Source organism: Exophiala spinifera (assembly GCF_000836115.1).
Source record: "Exophiala spinifera strain CBS 89968 unplaced genomic scaffold supercont1.3, whole genome shotgun sequence".
Classification (NCBI taxonomy): Eukaryota; Fungi; Ascomycota; class Eurotiomycetes; order Chaetothyriales; family Herpotrichiellaceae; genus Exophiala; species Exophiala spinifera.
The window spans coordinates 3467727-3487959 of record NW_015622515.1 but is presented as its reverse complement, the minus strand read 5'-3'; the positions used below and the strand labels follow the sequence as shown (position 1 = coordinate 3487959).

At 52.7% G+C, this 20233-nt stretch overlaps 9 protein-coding genes across 9 annotated transcripts; 4 read left to right on the top strand and 5 right to left on the bottom strand.

Annotated features, from left to right (window-relative positions):
* Positions 1-306: 306 nt before the first annotated feature.
* PV08_05006 (uncharacterized protein) lies at positions 307-1176 on the bottom strand (the record flags this gene model as incomplete). The annotated part of the gene is made up of 1 exon (XM_016379350.1): positions 307-1176. The coding sequence occupies one exon, from the start codon at positions 1174-1176 to the stop codon at positions 307-309; it is 870 nt and encodes a 289-aa protein (XP_016238027.1).
* Positions 1177-2162: 986 nt separating this feature from the next.
* Positions 2163-3311, top strand: PV08_05005 (uncharacterized protein; the record flags this gene model as incomplete). Its single annotated transcript, XM_016379349.1, has 1 exon — positions 2163-3311. The coding sequence occupies one exon, from the start codon at positions 2163-2165 to the stop codon at positions 3309-3311; it is 1149 nt and encodes a 382-aa protein (XP_016238026.1).
* Positions 3312-4264: 953 nt separating this feature from the next.
* PV08_05004 (uncharacterized protein) lies at positions 4265-5498 on the bottom strand (the record flags this gene model as incomplete). The annotated part of the gene is made up of 3 exons (XM_016379348.1): positions 4265-4271; positions 4327-4427; positions 4497-5498. 3 exons carry the CDS (start codon positions 5496-5498, stop codon positions 4265-4267), a joined length of 1110 nt encoding a protein of 369 aa, XP_016238025.1.
* A 980-nt stretch (positions 5499-6478) lies between these two features.
* On the bottom strand, positions 6479-7681 carry PV08_05003 (uncharacterized protein; the record flags this gene model as incomplete). Its single annotated transcript, XM_016379347.1, has 1 exon — positions 6479-7681. One exon carries the CDS (start codon positions 7679-7681, stop codon positions 6479-6481), a length of 1203 nt encoding a protein of 400 aa, XP_016238024.1.
* Positions 7682-7972: 291 nt separating this feature from the next.
* PV08_05002 (uncharacterized protein) lies at positions 7973-9499 on the top strand (the record flags this gene model as incomplete). Its single annotated transcript, XM_016379346.1, has 1 exon — positions 7973-9499. One exon carries the CDS (start codon positions 7973-7975, stop codon positions 9497-9499), a length of 1527 nt encoding a protein of 508 aa, XP_016238023.1.
* A 221-nt stretch (positions 9500-9720) lies between these two features.
* On the bottom strand, positions 9721-10485 carry PV08_05001 (uncharacterized protein; the record flags this gene model as incomplete). The annotated part of the gene is made up of 1 exon (XM_016379345.1): positions 9721-10485. The coding sequence occupies one exon, from the start codon at positions 10483-10485 to the stop codon at positions 9721-9723; it is 765 nt and encodes a 254-aa protein (XP_016238022.1).
* A 712-nt stretch (positions 10486-11197) lies between these two features.
* On the top strand, positions 11198-12214 carry PV08_05000 (uncharacterized protein; the record flags this gene model as incomplete). The annotated part of the gene is made up of 1 exon (XM_016379344.1): positions 11198-12214. The coding sequence occupies one exon, from the start codon at positions 11198-11200 to the stop codon at positions 12212-12214; it is 1017 nt and encodes a 338-aa protein (XP_016238021.1).
* Positions 12215-13373: 1159 nt separating this feature from the next.
* On the bottom strand, positions 13374-15181 carry PV08_04999 (uncharacterized protein; the record flags this gene model as incomplete). The annotated part of the gene is made up of 3 exons (XM_016379343.1): positions 13374-14711; positions 14762-15068; positions 15126-15181. 3 exons carry the CDS (start codon positions 15179-15181, stop codon positions 13374-13376), a joined length of 1701 nt encoding a protein of 566 aa, XP_016238020.1.
* A 929-nt stretch (positions 15182-16110) lies between these two features.
* PV08_04998 (uncharacterized protein) lies at positions 16111-18493 on the top strand (the record flags this gene model as incomplete). The annotated part of the gene is made up of 3 exons (XM_016379342.1): positions 16111-17322; positions 17383-17578; positions 17649-18493. The coding sequence occupies 3 exons, from the start codon at positions 16111-16113 to the stop codon at positions 18491-18493; spliced, it is 2253 nt and encodes a 750-aa protein (XP_016238019.1).
* Positions 18494-20233: the final 1740 nt, after the last annotated feature.

Below are 20233 nucleotides of genomic sequence, written 5' to 3'. Positions count from 1 at the left end.
TACAGGTGAGAAGCTTTGAATTCGGCTTTTGACTTTTATAACTTACGACTTTGTCCTTGGAATATGGGACGAGAATTCAAAAACTACCGTATCATGGCGTGTGTCGGAGGAAAAGAGTATACGAGTACGAGTGCGGATACTCCGTACCAGCACTACGGATATTCCGACATTATCAGGGTACCTTTTCGATGATTATGTCGGCTTACATAATACGCTTGAGTGGTTGAACAGAGGTTGTTGGCAGGTAAGGTACTACAGTCTACAGGGGAATTCATCGAGTGTGACATGACTGTACACTCTCTATGGCTAGTGTGTGCCTTTGACAGCGTATATCTGATATGCAGCGACCCAGGCATTGAAATCCAACTCATCGACGTCTCCCCGGCGATCCGCGGCACCACACGGGCGTTTAGAGGCACAGCACGAGATCTCAGCGACTTGAGAGTGATAGACGTTGAGGTCTTTGTTCGTGTTGACAAAGGCGACTCCGGATTCTTCAAAACCCGCCTGGACCATCCAGCTTCGGTACTCGTCTACCAAACTTGCCCCGGCCACGCAACCGATGAGCAAGGCCGCGTCCTTCCTGACCTCATCCGGCATGGGCTTGAGAGCCAGAAGGTCGCTAATGGCTACTCGTCCACCGGGCTTCAAGAGTCGGTATATCTCGTTGAAGACGCTCGGCTTGTCCTCGTCTGGCACGAGGTTGACGACGCAATTGCTCACGATCAGATCGATCGAGGCGTCGGCGAGAGGAATCTGTGAGATGGGTGCCTCGACGAATTCGACCAGCCCATCGGGTATATTGGCCTTGGCCGCGTTTCGCCTTGCGAGTGACATCATTTCCGTACTCCTGTCGACGCCGTAAATCTTGCCCTCTGGCGCCGGGTCAGCCTTGAGCATCTGGTTCGCTGCGATGAGGCAGTCCAGCCCTCCACCAGAGCCGAGGTCGAGCATTGTTTCTGATGATTGTAGGTTCGCCGTGGCGAGGGGGTTGCCACACGAAAGCCCTAAGTTGGTGCCGGCTGGAAGTGTAGCCAGGTCTTCAGCAGAGTATCCGAACGAGGCGGCGATGTTGTCGCTTTTTGAAGTCTGCGACGAGTTGGAGCCCTTGTACGCTTCAGATGCAATCGAAGAGTAGCCGTTGTCGACGGCCTGATAGACTGCGTTTTTGTCCATGGCTTCCCATAGACCGACTGGAATAAAGTCTGAGTAAATTGAGTACTTTCCGGACAGTGGCTACACAGAGAAAACAACGACAGATCGACACCAACCTTTATCAAGACCAGAGGGTGTCACGGCAGGCTGACGATTGGCTTATGGTCAGGTCACCAGATGACCATAACGCTGATACACCACTGACAAAGGTTCGCTGAACGGCACGAAGAGCGACCATGACCGAACAAGGATACAGTGAGGCAGCACCAATATGGAAACGCTATGCACTCGGTTGACGGATGTTAAGTGCGAAACATCAATTCGAAAAGGCCCTCGAAGTTGTCAAGGAGTCGACGCAAAAGGAACATTTGGATGACCGTAGCTGTACGGTGCAGCATACATGGCGGAGAGACCTTCGGTTGCCCCCTCCGAGTATTCGCCCAGTATGGGGATCTCTACACCGTACACATACAAACCCTCAACGCTCCAGCTGCATCTAGTACTGGTTGACGTAGGAGTAGAGCCCTGCACCATAGCTCCCAGACCGTGACATTTCCCTCTCGTCATGGACAGTGCGTTGTCGTCGGATTCCTGGCATCTCCACCCAAACCCGGTCTCGCCTCGGCCAAGACCCGAAAGCTGCAGCCTCATGTTTGTTGGCCAATCACGAGAGAGCGAGATGTCAGTCCATTTTTCGTGCTGAAAACATTTTCTCTCGCGAACGACACAAGCAACATTATTGACCACTTGTTGTTCCTCGGTCCCTTGACATATCGATTTCCTTGTTGGATCCATTGTATGCGCAGGAGTCTGACCACTCTCACTGTCCACTAGGAGCAGTTCAGCGCCGCAGCACGGAATCTAGAGCGAACCAGAAGATCTCGCGCACCACCCCCCACCCCACGGCTGATTAACAATCACACAACATTCGGTGTCATTCAAGCACAAAAGATCAACCACCACATCTAGCTTTCGTCCCGAACCAGCCAGTAACGGAGTGCATGACCATGTCTTCTCTATCGTCTTCAGCCCCAAATCGGAACACACTGAACCAGCGTGCTTCCAGAGCGAGGCGGAAGACGTACGTCAGCGACCTGGAGCGCAAGGTGCGGGATTTTGAGGCCCACGGCGTCAAAGCAACCGAAGAAGTCCAACGAGCCGCCAGACGGGTTGCCGACGAGAATCGGTTGCTGCGGGAACAGATCCACGCCCTGCGAACCAGAAATGCCGAGCTCGAGGCGCTTCTGGCCGCCGGATCCCTTGCGGCGGCGGCGGGCACGCACCGGAGCAGCTTGCCATATTCCTACGGCCAGACAAGCATGGCCAGCAAGGAAACCGAACAGCAATATCCGTCGCCCCCGCAAATATATGAAGCGGCGGCGATGACGACGACAACCACGACGTCGACTGCCGTGAAACCCGAACGTGATCTCACGAGTGCTGAGATTTTGGCTTCCGCCTCGTCATACGGGACGTACCCTCGTTTCCTCGGCCACCACTCGTCGATATCGTCAATGACAACACCACACGACGAGACTTCGAGTTTCCTTGGTCCAGTCGGCGTCGGAAGAAGCGGAAGCCGATCTGCCTCGCCGCCAATCTCCGACGACGGCACGGTCGACATGGACATGAACGAGGACGACGACGACGAGCAGCAGCACCTGCCGTCCGGCGCAGCGACACCTCATAGACATGAATTTAAGGCCGCGTCATATGCATCTTTCAGCCAGACCGCCTCGACGACGACGACGCCGAATCCGAGCCATGGTCGCGGTGGTCATGATCACAACGCCAACGCGGGTGCTTCATGGTCAAACAGCACGTCATGCGCCCAGGCGGCGATGATCATAGCGAGCATGCGCGGCCTCCCCTCGACCGACGAATGCATTGCCTCGGAGATTCTGTCTGAACTCGGATGCCAACCGGCTACTGGTGGTGGTGGTGATGGTGGTGTGTCGAACGGTAACGCGACTGGGACTGGGAGAAATGTGAACGGGAACAAGACTTTATTATATCCCAAGGATACGGACGCGGGTACGAAACCTTCTCTCGCCTCAGACTGCTCGAAGCACTGTGCACAACAGGATCTTCAAAACTGCCACGTCGATAATAGCAGATTATTCGGAATCCTCGATCGGGAAAGAGGATTTACATGACGAGGTTATGTTTTTATGATATGATGTCGTTTGAAGGCTGACGGGGGCACCCTCTCCCAATCACTGCCTAGGATATCTGTTATGCGGGTACTATGCACCTGTACCGTTCCATGCAGCTTTTGGTGGTGGTGGTGGTGGTGGTGGTGGTGGTCGCGATCGGGTTCTCCGTTCGAGATCCCGTAGTTTGAACAACGCTTCCTACCTGGCCCAGATGGGTAGCTACCTACAGGTAGGTAGGTAGGTAGGTAGGTAGGTAGGTCGGTAGTATATCATCTGTTGATCAACCCGACGAGTCGAGGCAACGACACAAGACACCCACCGACAGCACAAAACAAGCAAAAACAAAACGATATCGCGTATGGAAACTCCAGACGTACGTAAAGGTACACATATAACCACCAATGTATCACACATGGTCCCAAGTGTACGGCCATCCATCCAGCACGACGCATGCAGAAGGCAGATTAAAAAGTTTCTCGACGAAATCATGGAGGAACGTATTTGCGAACAGGAGCAAAAGACACCACCCCCAAAAAACGTATACTTGTACATATATATGCGCATATATACATACCTATGTATTCACTCATTCAACTTATCCTTTTCAATCAGTTTGCAAAAACAATAACCCTCCCCCCAAAAGCCAATCTCAATCGACTATGGTCCATCATATTTCGCAAATCATCCTTCAAACCTTCCCGAAAACTCCCATGTTCAGCCCCAAGGACCTCCCTGAAAGCACGATATCAATCGAAGAAGCAACGAGGCAAAATGTTGAACAAAGACAAGATAGTCGTAGTTGTGAAGAAGATTAGGATTTGAATACGGGATTCCTAGGCTGTCTTCATTCCTCTATCGTGCTTCTGTATCATCGTCATTCATTACATTGATTTGACTTTCAGAAGTCTTAATCGTATTATAACATGTCGACTGAATCCACCGACCCAGCGAATCTAAGCCCTGGAAAAGTGTTAGAATTAACGAACCATCAATCAACAGCAACAAAGAGACACACCATTTGCCAAGTAACGCCATAAGGCCGGCGCCCAAACACATGGTGAAAAACGCAGACAAAACCGTTTTAATGCTCGCTTTACGCATCGAAGGCGAAAACATCTGTAGTGTAAAAGTGTCAGTTACGGCCGAATGGTCAGTCGCAAAGCATTGCGAGAATGAGAAACGTACAAACTCATGTGCCATCAACTCCACGAGACCAGTATAAATGAGAATACCGGCGGATATCGAATCGAAAACACCATTGACAATGAGCGTGGTCGCGGACTCTGGAGGATACGTCTTCCGGACTCCGAGTCCAATGCCGAGGGCCAGGGGGGTACTCAGACCGTACCCAACAGCGAGTAGATAGGGCGTCCATTTGCGGTCTTTAGGCCAAGGTGTGACTGCAAGTCTAGACCCGAGACCCAGACCTTCGAACATCTGGTGGAAGATGATGACGATAAACAAAGTATCGAATTCGGAACCAGCAACAGCCAGAGTCAACCCTATGAACACGCTGTGGAATATAATGCCGAACTCGAGAATGAAAATGGCCGTCATTTGCGTCTTGTAGTCTTCGAGGCTGAGCGGGTTGTTTGCTTCTTCGATGTCGTTGTGCTCTCTTGTATGGCCGAGATGGTCCTCACCCAACGTGGCGCTGAGAGTTCGTGCAGGCGCAGACTCGGCACTAGGGTTATCCTTGTAGTTTTCTTGAGTTGCGGCGGTCAACTCGGTGTCGGTATCCGAATGGCCATGTGCATGGCCGTGGCTATGTGGTTGCCCGAAATTTCCATATCTCATGACCATCAACTCGACGAAGAAGAGCACAAATATTGTCATGAGAATAATACCCTCGACCCAGGTGTAATCTGTGATGGGCCCGGTAAGGCATTCATTCCTGAGCGCATCTTCTGCCGGCGCAAGTAAATGTATAAAGGCGGTTGCGACAATGACCCCGGAACCAAAGTATTTGCAGATGAAGAAGACCCAATCGGGTACTTTCAAGCCCTTGTGTCTGTTTGCGAAAATGGGGAAAGATGCGCCAATGGTAGAGGTGACCCAGATGATGAACAACGCGGCCACCCGCAGGCCCATTCGACCATCATACTCGTTGCCGGTGTCACAGGTTGGGGTGGTATCCGCCTCCTCTTGCCGCGTAACGAGGGAGGCAAAGGATCCCAAAGAAGCCATGGCTCTGGGAGGGATAGGAGCGTGTGTCTCGGAAGAGGATAGTTCCGGGAAGGTTACGTGTCGGTGCGAGAGCTGGATCTCGGGGACTCAAGTGCAGCACACGGCTAGTAGATATATGTCAGTCCAGGTGCCCATTATTCTCCGGATGAAAACCTTCGACTCACTTGGCTACTTGGCAGTGGTTCCTTAGGTCAACATGTCTCCGCTGGAGAGTATCGAGATAGATCGACTGAATGATTCCGGATGGCTTGGGATTCGGTAATGGTTCAGGTCAGCACGGGGGATGTGGTTCTTCACAACCATGCAGATATAACTTCAATAGATTGTCGTCTATGCGCGAAACAGATGGATGGCGGTGTAGGACCCGAGCAAAGAAGGGCAGCGTGCCAGCAGGAGAACCGGCCTCCCCCCACGCTTCAGGCGGAGGAAGGAGGTCGCGGTTGACGCTGCAATCGGCGAGAATTCAGAATGAGGACCTTAAACTGCCTCTATCGTCATGGCGGGCGGAGCCAATCAGAGGCCGAGTATCCGGCGGAATCCCGCTAATCTGGGGGCTGTGATTGGCTGGCTGGCGGCCCTGTCAGGTACCCGGTCGATCTGATTAGCTGAAGATTCGGAGAAAAGACGCCGGAATGAGGCTCAAGGTGCTGTCAAGACGGAAGAGAGGATTGAGGAAGAGCGCAGCAACAGACGACTTTCTATCATGGACACAGGTGTGAACTCCAAGGCAGTCAGTTAACAGAGCCATGCCCTGAACACCATACTCACATCATTCACACACACACAAACGCACCGCCGAAGCATCTATCACCAAGCAGGCTCTGCGATAATGGGTGGCAGGGGTTTTTTAAGGTCCTCACTTTTGGACTTCTCCACATACCGAAACCCTGCCTGTTGCATCCAATCAGTCGGTGAGATGAAACAATATATATGAACTCAAAAAACACTATCTTTCTCTATGTACAGCAGGAGTGTTCGGCTCAATTCAATCCGAACAAAGACCCAGCCTGCCCAAAAGTGCGTCCTTTCGCAGCCCTGCTCGGAAGAAGCCTTACACCCTTGTACCAAAGCCATCCCACCAGACCTGTTGCTGCAATGGCCGAAGCGAGGGTCTGTAAATAGAGATCTCGCCTGCGCTGAAGTCTCGCCAATCGCGCTTGCTTCCTTTTGTATCTCGCAAGGCCTTGTTCATCTCCAGGGCTGATCTCGGACACCGTATACCCAGCTCCAATTACCGGCATTGACCCAATGCATACCTCGACGGCCGACTGCAGCACCTGAATGATACTTCTGTCGGTGTGGCTTTGTGACACCAACGTGATTTTCACGGTGGACTCTGCAAACACCTGAAGAGTAAGGTCTTCTGCCCATCGTCCCAAACTTGCATATCTGCTTCGTAGAGAGTCTCTGATCCAAGCATGGGGCATTTGAGGTCGTTGCATCAAAGCCAAGTATCCCAATACCAGACAATCGAGGCTGCTCTCCTGGCAAGCGAGGAGGAACTTTCCACCACCGAGCATGGAGGCGATGGGTTCGAGAAATTCTGCCGTGATCGCATCGAGTCGAAACTTGTTCTTTTGCATACTACGTCCTAGCAGCGACGTAACTGTCTGTTTCGGTTTCCGCAAAGACTTGGGAATATGTGCACTCAGCCCTACGTCGTCCTTCTGATCTTCTTGCGCATTGTCCAAATCAAGGCTGCTTAGCCCGAGATGCTCGGTGCGCTTCTTCGCCCGTTCTCGCAGGTGGTGCGGCAGTACCCAGCTGTTGGGCCATGGCAGTATCTGTGCAAGAGCTGGTCTTGTGGTGCTAAAGTAATTGTCGCTGCTCACGTAGAGACTTAGATCGAGGAGAGGTTGCCCACGGGATTCGACGAACGAGGAAAATGCTGCACAGTCTGCTCGTTGAGTATCGCTCAGCCGTCTGTCAAGATCCCACTGTCCATCTGAAACGTCCCTGAGGTATGATACTATGTTGCCGAAACCCGCCACCCATGTCTCTTCGTCCTTGAGAGCCGGTAGTTCCCTGAAAGGGCTCACTCTAGGCTCGCCTGACCGCACCAGAACCCATTCTTTTCCAGGCACTCCGAGGGCTTTTCGCAGATAGTAGATTGTGGCCAAACACTGGCCATCAATAGACGGCAGATCAAATGCTGGACCCCATACATGCAACTCCAACACCATTTCTCAGAAAATGACCGAATGCCGATTGTTCGCTGGATGATTGCATGCGGCATTGAGCAAACCGACAAAGCGCAGACATGTCCCTGCGGTCGGCGTACATGGGGTGTCATGATCGACCGTACTTGGTACGGCGAACCATAAATGGTTGAACCGCTAATCAGACGTCATGTCCGTCCATCACCGGCTCAAGGCGATTCTGCCTACTGAATCCTCACAGAACACTTCACCACATTCAGTTCTCTTGAACAAAACAATCGCTCAGGAGAGCAAGAGTCAGAGTAGAACTGATGCATGAATCAACACCGCCTGGCTCAGCGCCTTGGCGCGCTGTCCACAGCATCCTTCTGCCGAGACCATAATTCCATCCTACTCAACAGTCTTGCCCACAGCAAGAACATCAACTTCTCTTACACCAAGTCCGAGGCGACCTCCAGCACAGATGCGCCAATTGCTCATCAAGCAGGCGTCAATTGTTTGACGATTGACCAAAATGAAGGTCGCTATTTGATTTCTGGCGGTGCCGACTCCGCAATCCGTCTCTGGGACCTCGAGGAGGCTCAAGGGTCCTCATCCACATATACCCCACTGGCCACTCTCCTTCGTGGTGCGTCCTCATCACATACACACTCACTCACCTCTCTCTCTATCTACCCTTTTGATCCTACGCCGACCACCCTTGTAAGCACAAGTTACGACAAGACGCTCAAACTCACCACCATCACGCCCAACAGCCTAACTCCAGTCCACACCTTTGACCTAGACTTTATACCCTACACGCACGCACTTTCACCCCTCCCCGATTCATCACCATTGATAGCCGTGGGCACTGCACACCCAGCCATCCGTCTCCTTGACCTTCGCTCTGGCCTGAGCACGCACTCTCTATCTGGACCCAACGGCGCAATCTATTCCTTATGCTGGTCACCACGGGCCTCGCACGTTCTCTGCTCCGGCAGCACCGACGGCAAAGTTTTGTTTTTTGACATTCGCCGCGCCAACGCATCATTCGCCTCGCTGGACCTCGACGATGCAGTTGGCGTCATAGGCGAGATTCCATCTACCGGTCTAGGTGCACGTCCGAGTAATCTCCATATTGACTTCAATGCTGTGGCCCACAATGGCCCAGTGACAAGTATTCAGTGGACGCCGAGCGGCGACAAGCTGGTCACGGCCGGTCACGACCAAAGAATACGTGTCTGGGACGCAGCAAGCGGTAGAAACGACCTGGTACATTTTGGCCCGAGAATACGCAACGAGCGGCAAGGTGAGCTGAAGGCCTTGATCTCGCCGCCGGGCACGTGTCTGCCTGGACGCGAGAGCCTGTTTTGGCCGAACGACGACGGCCGTGGTATGATCTTCCAGCACCATCTGCGAGAGGGCAACATGCTTAGAATCTTGCGCACCGAGGGCGTGAAGATCGCCGAAGTGCAAGCTTCCAACAAGCGTAACAGGACCGGTGCCGGGGGAGGAGGACGAGGTGTTGGGTCAAGCAATGTGTCTAGATTGACGAGTGGAGGGCGGATCAACAGCATGGTGTGGCGCGTCGGAGCACCGCTAGGCGAAGGGATAGAGATGTACACCGCACACGGCGACGGACGGATCTGTGCGTGGCAACCTATTGCGAAAGACGCCGACGATGAAGAAGTTGATGTTGACGTGGGAGCTGGGTCTAAGAAGCCAGCCATATGGACTGCTGCTGGCAATGTTAGTGACGATGTCGACGGAGCGGTCGACGAGGCCGAGAGAAGGCGAAAAAGGAAGAGAGATCTTCTTGGAGATCTTGTTCAAGGATTGGCGAAAAAACCTATGCCTCTTTGAAGATTTTCATCGAAGTTCACTTTGCAAGAGACGAGAATTGACATAGCATGGACCAACCAGTCCGATCCCATACGAGGACGGTGCTCAGGCCGACAAGTATAATACCTCAAGTCATATCGAATTTTACTTTCATCACTTCGTCAGCTTTAACGGATATGAAGTCCTCTTTTCTCACGCACACCTTCGCGTGATGGGGTGGTATGTAATTTCACAGTCAATTTTCACGAATTAAGCTCCTGCAACAGCTCGCGTACTTCGCCCAGGTTTCCCGGTCTTTCGTTGTATATGGCCGCAATGAGACTCCCGTCAATGTTTGGAAACTCCTTCTGCAGCTGCGCCTGATCTAGATCCGCCTGGCTCTGCGGCGCACTCGCCTCGTACTGCTGCAGGTGCTCGATCTGCGCAGCTCTGTCACCCTGCGCCGCAAAGAACTGATCGTCGCCGCCGCCGCCGCCCTGAGATTGGCCGGTGCCAGGCTGCTGCGCGCCGTACCCCTGCTGTTGCTGTTGCTGTGGCCACGCCTGGTTCGGCCGCGCAGGGTACTGGGGCTGATGGGCGGGATCAGTGGACTGGTTATTGTAGTACGACTGCGCCGCGCCCTGCTGGGATTGGGAGCGAGAGGAGGAGTTTTGCACCGTAAATGGGTTCCCCTGGCTGGGTACGTCTTGCCATGGATTGTTGTTGCTCGAGGTCATTCTGCCACCGGTGCCGGCGCTGGTGCCGGCCGTGTTCGTGTCGGTCTGACGAGACCGAGTCTGGGACCGAGCCTGCGTCTGAGGTTCGGAGGAGGAAGGGAGGGGGAGGATCTGCTGGACACGGCCCACTCTACCGTCTGTGAGTTTCACCTTGATCCCCCGAGGGTGGTTGTGACTGGTGAGGAGTTGCGACACGGTGCCTTGGACTTGACGGCCGGTCTTTTGATCTGCTTTCAGGACTATCGAGACTGCGAGACCAGGTCGGATCTGGGAGTATTGGGTAATGGGCATGAATGAAACGGAAAATCCGAATCTTGAGTTGGATCGAGGGAAAGTTCGGTGCTTCTAGGTGGTCTTTTTCGCACCTCGTGTAGGCTGCACAGTTTCGACACGAGTGAATGGACCGGACTGGGGCAGGGCAGATGACGTACCCCGCCGCCATGGAAGCCGATGCACATTTGTCTGACAGACGCCGAACCGTGGGAGACACTTGGAGAATTACCGTCAGACACAACGTGACTTAGGTAGCGTATAATAGTCCTGTGGCAAGGCTTCGTCAAGATGAGTATGCAGGGCTAAGTTAGGTGATGTAGGTAAGCATGCCAACACCGAGCACTCCCAATGGCTAGCTACGATGGACAGACGTCCTCTTTGGTCCAAGAGGCAGAGGTTCGAGGATGTGTCAAGTTGAACACCGCAGTCAGTCACCAAGTCTCCTCGGTTTATACAGAAAACATGCACTTGGTGAAACTACGTCTAGTAGATGACGCCTTTTGATCCCGGAGATGGCCGTCATAAAAAAAAGTAAAGAAGACCGTGAGTACTATATTTTGTGGTTTCATGGCTCATGAACAGCATAGCTCGTTTAACAGAGAAGTTGACCCCTAACTATCCTGGCTTCATTTTTCCAGTTCCCATAATACTACTTTCAATCCGTCTGCAGTCGTCAAGCACGAGTCTTGTGAAGCAGTCGAACTCGTGCGTCTGCCACCCTCTCAGCAGCATGGGCGCCAAGGGAGACGTGTTCATCATCGGACCAGGCTTCATCGGCCACAACATCCTCGAGATCCTCATCGACCAGGGGTACAAGGTCACCGCGCTGACCCGACGAGAGCAACATGCCGAAGCACTCAAGCGGTCAGGAGCGACGCCAGTGACGGGTCAACTGGACAGCTTCGACCTCATCGGACAGCAGTGCTCCACCAGCGACATAGTCTTCCAGGTAGCTACCGGCGACAACCTGCCGCTCGAAGGGGCCATATTGAAGGGGATCAGGGAGCGTGCCCGACAAGGCAAGAACACAATCTACGTGCACACGAGCGGGGCAAAAGTGTTTGACGACGGCGCAAAAGGCATGTTCGCAACCGACAAGGTCTACCACGACGACAGGCGAGAGGAAATGGACAGCGTGGCGGACACGGCTCCCCACCGCGACGTCGACCTGGCCCTGGTGCGTGCACAAGAAGGAGAAGCTGAGCTGAGGGCCCACCTCAAGCTCGCTGTCGTCTTGCCGCCAGAAGTGTACGGGTACGACGCGAAACACGACAGACTGTCGATGATGATTCCGAACCTCACGCGCTTCGCCATCAAGCATGGCTATGCGCCCATCATTGGGGAAGGCCTCTCGCTCGAGACGCAGGTGCACGTCATGGACCTCGCGAGGGGATACGTCGAAGTGATGCATTTCCTGGAAGACGCCGGCCAGGGCGACGTGCTCGCAAATCCTTACTGGCTGTGCGAAAACGGAGAAGAGTTCACGTGGAAGGAAGCCGCAGAGACCATCGGCCAGGCTCTGTACAAGGCGGGCAAAATCCAGGACCCCACGCCCCGGATTCCGCCCCAGGACTTGTACCCTGAGCTTTGCGCGCACAAGACCGAGAGCTATATGGGTCTGAACTGTCGTGCCCGAGCGGTTCGTCTGAGGAAACTGGGCTGGGAGGCCCGCGAGAAGGGGATCTGGGAGTCTTACCTGCAGGATGAATTGCCGGTCATCCTCCGGCGGATCGACGGCCCAGCGTGAAGAAGACCCCACCAAGTTTGATCAGATTGCTGCGGTGGTGCGGGATCTTCTCTTCCTCAGACTTCACAGTGGACCGACAAGGGTAAAACGTGCATTAAGCTGCGTCTATCGACGTGTGGTCTTATTCCGGGCCCATCGAGGGGCTGTGATAAGGCTGGCAGGGCTACGAGGCACCCAAGACACCTCGGGTGCCAGCCTCGCCACTTTGGACGAAGACTGAAATAGTCGAGCAGGAATACTCTCTGCTTCGGGTTCCTTGTCGAGAACAATAGCAGTGGTCTCCCGTCTTGTCATTTACCGGCAAGGAGGCGATCAGGGACTGAATCATGGAATGCCAAAGTCAGATGGGGTTGTCTCTGCGCAGGATGGACGGGTGCAGCTGGTTTACGCAACTCAGGTGCATCGCATCCCTAGCGAGGTTTCAGAGAGAAGTCATCATCACCCTTTTCTTGTGTGTCACCCTGTTGTACTGTACGGCTATGCTGCTATCTTGTAGAGCCAGCTATACGTAGAGAAAAAGATAAGGAGAGGTAGGACGGACGGGAGAGAAGAAGTCGAGGTATTTATCTTCTCGCAAGTGACTCACGGGGCGAAGAGATTTTCCTGACGTTTCTGCGATTAAATTGGTAACCAACCATGACTTTGCAGATTGTTCGCACCAATGTATCTTGGAAGTCTAATTTTGTTGAACAACGAGCACGAGCAAAATGGCGTCCTGCGCAACTCAAACATACTCCACCCGAGACCACGTCTTCAGCGATCTGAATGCACCGCGAAGGATTTGCTCCAGAATCGGTAGCGATTCGCCGTATAGTAAATTCGATATCAAAGCGTTGTCTGCACCAGGTAGGCCGTCATTCCGATTTCGACTTATTGGAGGAGCTTTCTCCAATATATCTACCTGACTGAGCACATGGCAGGGGGTGCAGGGAGAATGAGCCTGCGCCGATGCCATTGTTACGTGGTATGCGCTTTGTCCCTGTAAACCAACTGACTTCCTTGAGGTGATAGTGTCTCCTGTCCGCGCTGAAATCCTGGGGAATGTTCGCCGTCCACATACTGTCACGGAGCAGCTCTGGAAACCGCGGTTAAAGTCTCTCAGAGGGGCTAATGTAGAACAGGAATAGAATCTTCGCAGACGTTGAGAGTGACATAGAGGCTATGCTACTGTCCGACTTGCCTTAAAACGAGAAGAACACCCGGATTCCGCACGCATAGCCTTGCGGGGCGACAATACTACTTGGTCTTGTCGACGGGGTGGAAGTCGGCCTCGTTTCTTACAATCAACTTGTATTAAACATCCATCCGAAACAATATCATGACCTTTCAGTTGGCAAGTAGGCGATGTCCGCCCATAGCTGGAGAAAAGGACCTTCACTGCCTTAACCTTCGGCAACTGCCGAAGGAAGGACGAGACGAGACAAGGCCACCAGGGATCTGGACCGCAAGAAGCAGCATCTATGCTGTTGATCTCGAAGACGATGTAAACGGGCGGTAGCTTAGACAAGATTTCAAAGAGGATATCCACGCACTCGTCTTGGCTGGTTTCGGTAGTGATGCGGCTCATTGCTCTAAGCCATGTCTCAGTCTTCCCAAATCTTTCGCATAGCTTGATCGCCTGCAAAATGAGACTGTACATGTTATGGATGGGACGCGTCCCGTCAGTGGGATTCCTATGGGCGAAGATCCATAAAGTTGGTTTGTCCAATCGCGTCAGTGTTTGAACCAAATTCACGCTGAAGTCTTTCAGCTTGAAACGGGATGCAACGGAGCTATGGCAGAAGACGACCGAGGAAGAAGGAGCAGAAGCCCATGTCTGAAGCTGGGGTGAGGACCAGAAAGCTTCGGGCAGCAGAGAAGCGCCACGGACGGCCTGGCGCCGTACATACAGAAGAGACGCTTGGTGCAATACTTGCAAAGGGTCCTTCAGCGGGCCTCCTGAGACTTGTCCTATCATCTGAACCAATTGCGTGGTTGTCACGACTTGTTTAGTATTGAGTAGCGCGGCTGAGTGCAGGCCACGCCGGCTCTCAGCTTCTGCCACCGGAGGCATAACAGTGAGCAGGATTTGATGGATATCGGCCCTGATGTCGTCGAGCTGGGATGTGTTGCGCTGCGTCAGATCGTAATGTCTCTCAGAAATGGTCAAGATATCCGACTGAGTGTTGTGGACATCACGGAGCTCTGCCTGCGAAGCAACCACTGCCCACCGGTCCACGCAGCGGGAGCATTCGTTGATTTCATCGAACAAGCCTTTGTAACGGACGTCGACGGGTTGTGTCACGGCGTGGTAGATGCGCTTCAGCCGGCCTTCCTGGTACCACACTAGCGCGCTCATCAGGAACTCTATGATTTTGGCGTACAGAAAGGAGACTCCTCTCTTGATCTGATGGGTAGGGTACAACTTCAGGATAAGTCCGTGGCGGGGGAGATGGTCCGCAATGCGGGACAGACCGTATGAGAATGTAGCAATTTGCTCTTCATGGTTGCGTGACACCTAAAGGAGCTTCAATTCTCGGTCGGCCGCGAAAAACAAGCAGCACGTACCATGAGGAGAAATTTGACGGTACCCCAGGCGAGCGAAGCGTATCCAGAGTGGAATTGTGACAATGCGTCCATGACCGGAGCGTAATAATGGAGTCGGCTCGAGAGCGCAGAAAGCCACTGCCACGCCTTCCCCCGCGAACGGCTATTGTCGTAGGCATTCTGCGCCTGGAGAACCAAGAAAAATATATCTTGGATAGTGTGGTGTCCTTTGAGGATGTCCACGTTGCCGTCGATGGTGGAAGGGATTGAAGAGAGAATAGCTGTAGCATTCTCAAAGGCTTCCTCTGCTGGGTCGGGCTGGAGGTCGCTTGACACAGTGTCAGCGATGTTTTGTTTTTCCGCGCCGACTCCACTTCTCCATTACCTTGTTGCAACCCCCTCGTCCTTGCCATCGGGGAGGTAGTAACTTTTCCAATCCATCAAAGGCTTGCACTTGGGCTGAAATGCTAGAGGGGTTGCAGGCTTTCTGGTAGCGCCACTCTGCGCGCCGGAATGTGCTCATGCATTGATTTATATTTCTGCCTCGCACAGCGGCATGGGTCAAATAACGGTTCTCCAAGGTAACGAACGAAGCTTTATGCACAATGGCTGGGCCACATACTGCTGTTTGCTGGTGGCAGTGAGCCGGCCATGCAGCTCGCGGTCCGAAGCTTTGCCTGGTTGGCCGTAACTAATACCAACAGGTTGCAATTCAGCCTTAGGCTAACTCAGAACAGCTGCCACGTAGCCATTATCCATGTTCACCAATCGTCGGGGACAGTGCCTAGACTGGAGGCACCTATCGAGGTTAGGTTGGGCTGACTTGGATTTTACAGCCTCATTCCATGATGGAGAAATGGTACGCCCATCCCCATCTCAGCTACTTGCCCGCGGCCGCTCGACCAACAATGCCGCCTTTGATATCCTGAATTTGCCGGGTCTCAGTCCCCCAGCCCTCCTCCAGGTCTCACCCTTGGGCGTTGTCGTGTGACTAAATGTCATTCCTCCGCCTGAACATGTTAGAAGCAGGAAACTCCGGACAAGAGTAATAGAATGCTGCAGCGTACGGCACGCCGATGAATCAGTTGTACCGCGACGAAGACGACTTCGTGTTTTTCAGCTCCAAGGAAGAAATAATTCCCTGGCACACCATCTCCGCAGATCGCTCGAAGGATACTAGGGAAGAGATTGAATCTTGGTATTTGGGGTAATCTCATTGCACTTCGAAACGAAACTACACCTTGAAGCTTCCTGAAGTGGCCTCAGAGAGCTCTGCTGCAAACTCTCCCAAAATAACCGAAACTGTTGTTCCTACCCGGGAACTTACCTGGGGTGTCGGTAACACATCACCCACTGTACCGTATGCAGAGATGCCCGTCGAAGAAGAGGACAAGGAACGGCTTGACAGGCCCACTATTTCCGATAGCGACAATACCAGGACTGCGGAGGCATCAGCTCATGAGATCAGCCATCTACCTAATGGTGTCGGTGTTACGCAACCCGCAAAGGTTACGATTGACGCGTGCGTCCTTGACGAGTTAGAGAAGTGTAGGGCCGAGCTAGCCGAGCTGAAAGGCACTAATTACTCGACATCCAAAGAGAAATATCGGATCATTCATCGCGTACCTCGTGCAGAGACAGAGAAATTCGACTGTTGGCTTGACCATCCAAGATGGGTTTACGGTGAACTTGATAAGAAGGCTCTCCAAGGCTCTCTACCTGTTTCCAACGTGGAGAATTTTGCCCAGAGGCATCCTGAAGTATCTTTCCTGGTACAGAGGACGTACAGAGTTGGCCATGGTACCGACAATGAAGATGACTTGCCCACTCCATCAAGCGAATCGATATACATTGTTTCCGATCGCCTCAAAAGCGTCTGTCGGAAAATGTACAAGCTGTTACCTTATCCGGTGTCGGTCCTCAAAGGCGAAGAAATGGTTGAACTCAAAGCCCCGTACCTGTTTATCTACCACAGTCGTAATGCACTGGACGATTGCGCCGCAAAACTCGAGCCCAGGGATTCCAGAGAATGGCAACCACTCGTCCGTTATATTCTTGAAGCACAGAAGCTCGAATACGAGCGGGCAGACTACCTCATCTCTCAGAAGCAGATTTCGAAGGGCTACATTCAGTACCTCTTCAAACCCCAGGACCACGTGGTCCTTCGACAAGGCAAAGTGCAGCTCGGCTTTCTGTCCACAACGTGGCCAACAAGCCGCTCGATCGATAGCCATGACTTTAAGCATATTTGTCGCGAGAGCGGTGTCGACCTCTCCAAATTCTTTGATGAGAAAGACTTGAAGGCCGAGGACTTCAGGAAATCATTTGGAGTATGGAACCTTGAGGCGTATTGCTTCAGTTATCTCGGGGTATTCATCAAGAAGGACCGGACTTTGTCAGTTGTGGAGCCAGGGAAAGGGAACCAATCCTTTCCGATCAGTGAGCTCAATGTGTACCCGCTAGAATTCGCGGAAGATGATATTCAAGCGTTGCTCAAGAAACGAGGTGAGGTCTTTTGGAGATGCCGCACACAGCAATATGTGTCGTACGTCTCTTCCGAGGAGACCGACCCGGCGACCCTCGTAAGTGCATCTTCTTTCGATCTCCGGGATCTTGTCTAACCAGCACGGTTCTATTCCTAGATGAGTGACCGTTACATGATCGACTTCAAGACGTACCTGAGGCTCCATCACAAAGATTACGCGAAACCTATCTCGTCCAACGCCGATTCGGAGCTCGACCCAGCCTTGGCAAATGCCGAAGAGCCCCCAAAGCAGCCTTTTCTGCTCCTTCTGCCGAACGAAATCAAGGGCTATAACCTCCGGACGAAGTCTTGGGGTAAGGGATTTTTTTTTATCCTACCACCTCTACATGACCATATTGAAGACTGTCTGCTCACAAATCACAGTGGATTTAGAAGTCAATCGCATCACCGAAATCAAGTGGAACGAGACAGCCTTTGATAGCCTAGTGATTGACACTGGCATTAAAGAGCTCATCAGAGCCCTTGTCACCAATCTGGTGGCCGCGGAAAAAGGCACCGACCTGATCGGGGGTAAAGGTAATGGTCTGACCATGCTCTTACACGGCGGACCAGGTACCGGAAAGACGTTCACGGCCGAGAGCGTCGCTGAAATCGCACACAAGCCGCTCTACCGCGTGACGTGCGGCGACATTGGCACAACACCCAAGGAAATCGAGACGTATCTGGAGAACGTACTGCATCTCGGCAACATCTGGAACTGCGTTGTCTTGCTCGACGAGGCCGACATCTTCCTCGAAGAACGTTCCCTATACGACGTGCAGCGCAACGCACTCGTTTCCACTTTCCTTCGGGTCCTTGAGTACTTCAACGGCATCTTGATTCTGACGTCCAACCGCGTCGGCCGGTTTGATGAGGCGTTCCGCTCACGGATTATGCTCGCGCTGCATTACAAGCCGCTGACTCACGATCAGCGGCGACAGGTCTGGCGCAACTTCTTCCGCCGTCTCAAGGATCTGGAAGAGTCGAAGGTCAACTTGGAGAATCTGATGCGTCATGTGGAGGACCTGGCAGACCATGTTCTGAATGGCCGAGAGATCAGGAACATCATCACGATCGGGCGACAGCTCGCAATCTACCGGAACCAGGTCCTGGACTTTGAAATATTGGAGAGTGTGGTGGACAAGACGAGCCTGTTTGACAAGTACTTGCTCGAGGTTAACGAGGGACAAACAGGGGATGCCATTGCAAGGGAATTAGGAATGAGATGACTCATGCAGTGAATGAATGCTAGAGTCGGGTGTCTCGTCTTGAGTGGACCTAGATAAGTGATTTATTTTCTTACTGGATATGGCGTCGCAGAGCCTCCCTTTCGAGACTTGAACGGACCGATTGGCCCCGTTGGCCGGTAGAAGCTTGACGGGCTCATTGTTCTTACTGCGCACCACCTCGCGGAGTGGAGCTCCCAGCCCAAACCATTCAAAGTGACTATATGAGACACCATGTTCCTCGAACATGATTCCTGGATCAAGAGTATAATGCTTGCCTCAGGTCGCCCACATCGTTCAGCAGAACCATTCCGGAGAACCCACCACATCAGTCGCTTCGTCCGTCGCAAATGCTCTGCTGTTCTTTATCATCTCCCACTGGAATAAGTAGCGAATGCAGAAATCTCCATGAAATTTAGTTGTACTGGCATCTATGAAATACAAGGTGTGTCTGCTCTCCTTTCCAGCCAAACACACTTAACTCAAGCACCGAGTCTGCCCAACACAAGTCGAAGGTTGAACTCCAAAGTCTCCGCGATTCGATCAAGGTGATAACTGGTATTGCCTGTGCCGCTCATCCAAACAGTCAAGGCTGGCCATCCTCCATCCTATCTACGCCCGACAGCTTTTCAAGGTCCTTTGTGTCCCCTTCCCGGCTACCGACGATTTTGCAGCGGGCCTCGACGGGGTCGGCTCGTCAAAGAAGCCACCCCTTTCGCCCAAACTGCCAGCTTCCTTATAATCCGTAGTCTTTCTGGGAAAATCTTCCGGAGTCATCACAATAGGGACTGGGTGGTAAGTTTCCTACAAATTTTATAGTTAGGATGTAGGGTGTAGAGGGCAAAAGCTCGCCGTATCCTCTTGACGAGGAGGCCAACAGTTTCTATAGCAGCCAATCCACTGTGCTGCGAGGTAGGGTCTTGTTTTACGATAGTCTCTCTTACACCCTCAGCACTATGCAGCATCCTACGGAGACCATCGGGTCATTCCAGCCTCAGCGAATTTTCTTAGTCAAATCGTGCTTCATCCCATGGATTAGGGGGGTGTCTGCATATACTCTGCTTGTACATGGTCGAATGAGACCAGAACTGGGAATCGGTTGGTATCCTCGTCGCAGCTGGACTCAAAAGCGCAGCCTTGAACCGTTAAATTTAGGCACTTTGTACCTACTCCTCAATGTACCTATTTCTCCTCCTATTTTAAGCGTATTGAGACCGAACTTGCCTCCACAGATCGCACTCAAAAAGTGATAGCGCACTTCGTCATTTCCCCCCTTTTCTTCAAGCCCGCTATAACGTCCTCAGCGCAATGCCTGTCTTTGCGCAGCTGAGCCTCGACACGAAGCAATGCCAACTCGATCCAATAGCGAAAGGAAACGAAACAACTCCGACGCTGTGCAGCGTCGATATCCTGCCGCTTGCCGGGGGATGGTTTAGAATCTCCTGCACGATGCCATTTGAGAGATGCACGGGATGCTGAGTCACCTTGCGCCGATTTGCCCAATTCGAAACCGGTGAAGAAATTCGAGTCTAACTGGTACACGTCCTGATAAGCCTAGAGAGCACAGGGCGCCAGTGAGGCTGACCATCAAGCTCGATCTTTGACGTTATCACGCCACGAGTGCCTAGCATCGCGACGAATAGCCTGCGTGTGAAGAATGCGGCTCAAAAAGGATCCAGGCTAAGAGACGTTAGACCAGATGTGAAAGAGACAAGCCCGTCCAGCTGCAGAAGCTAGGTGAGC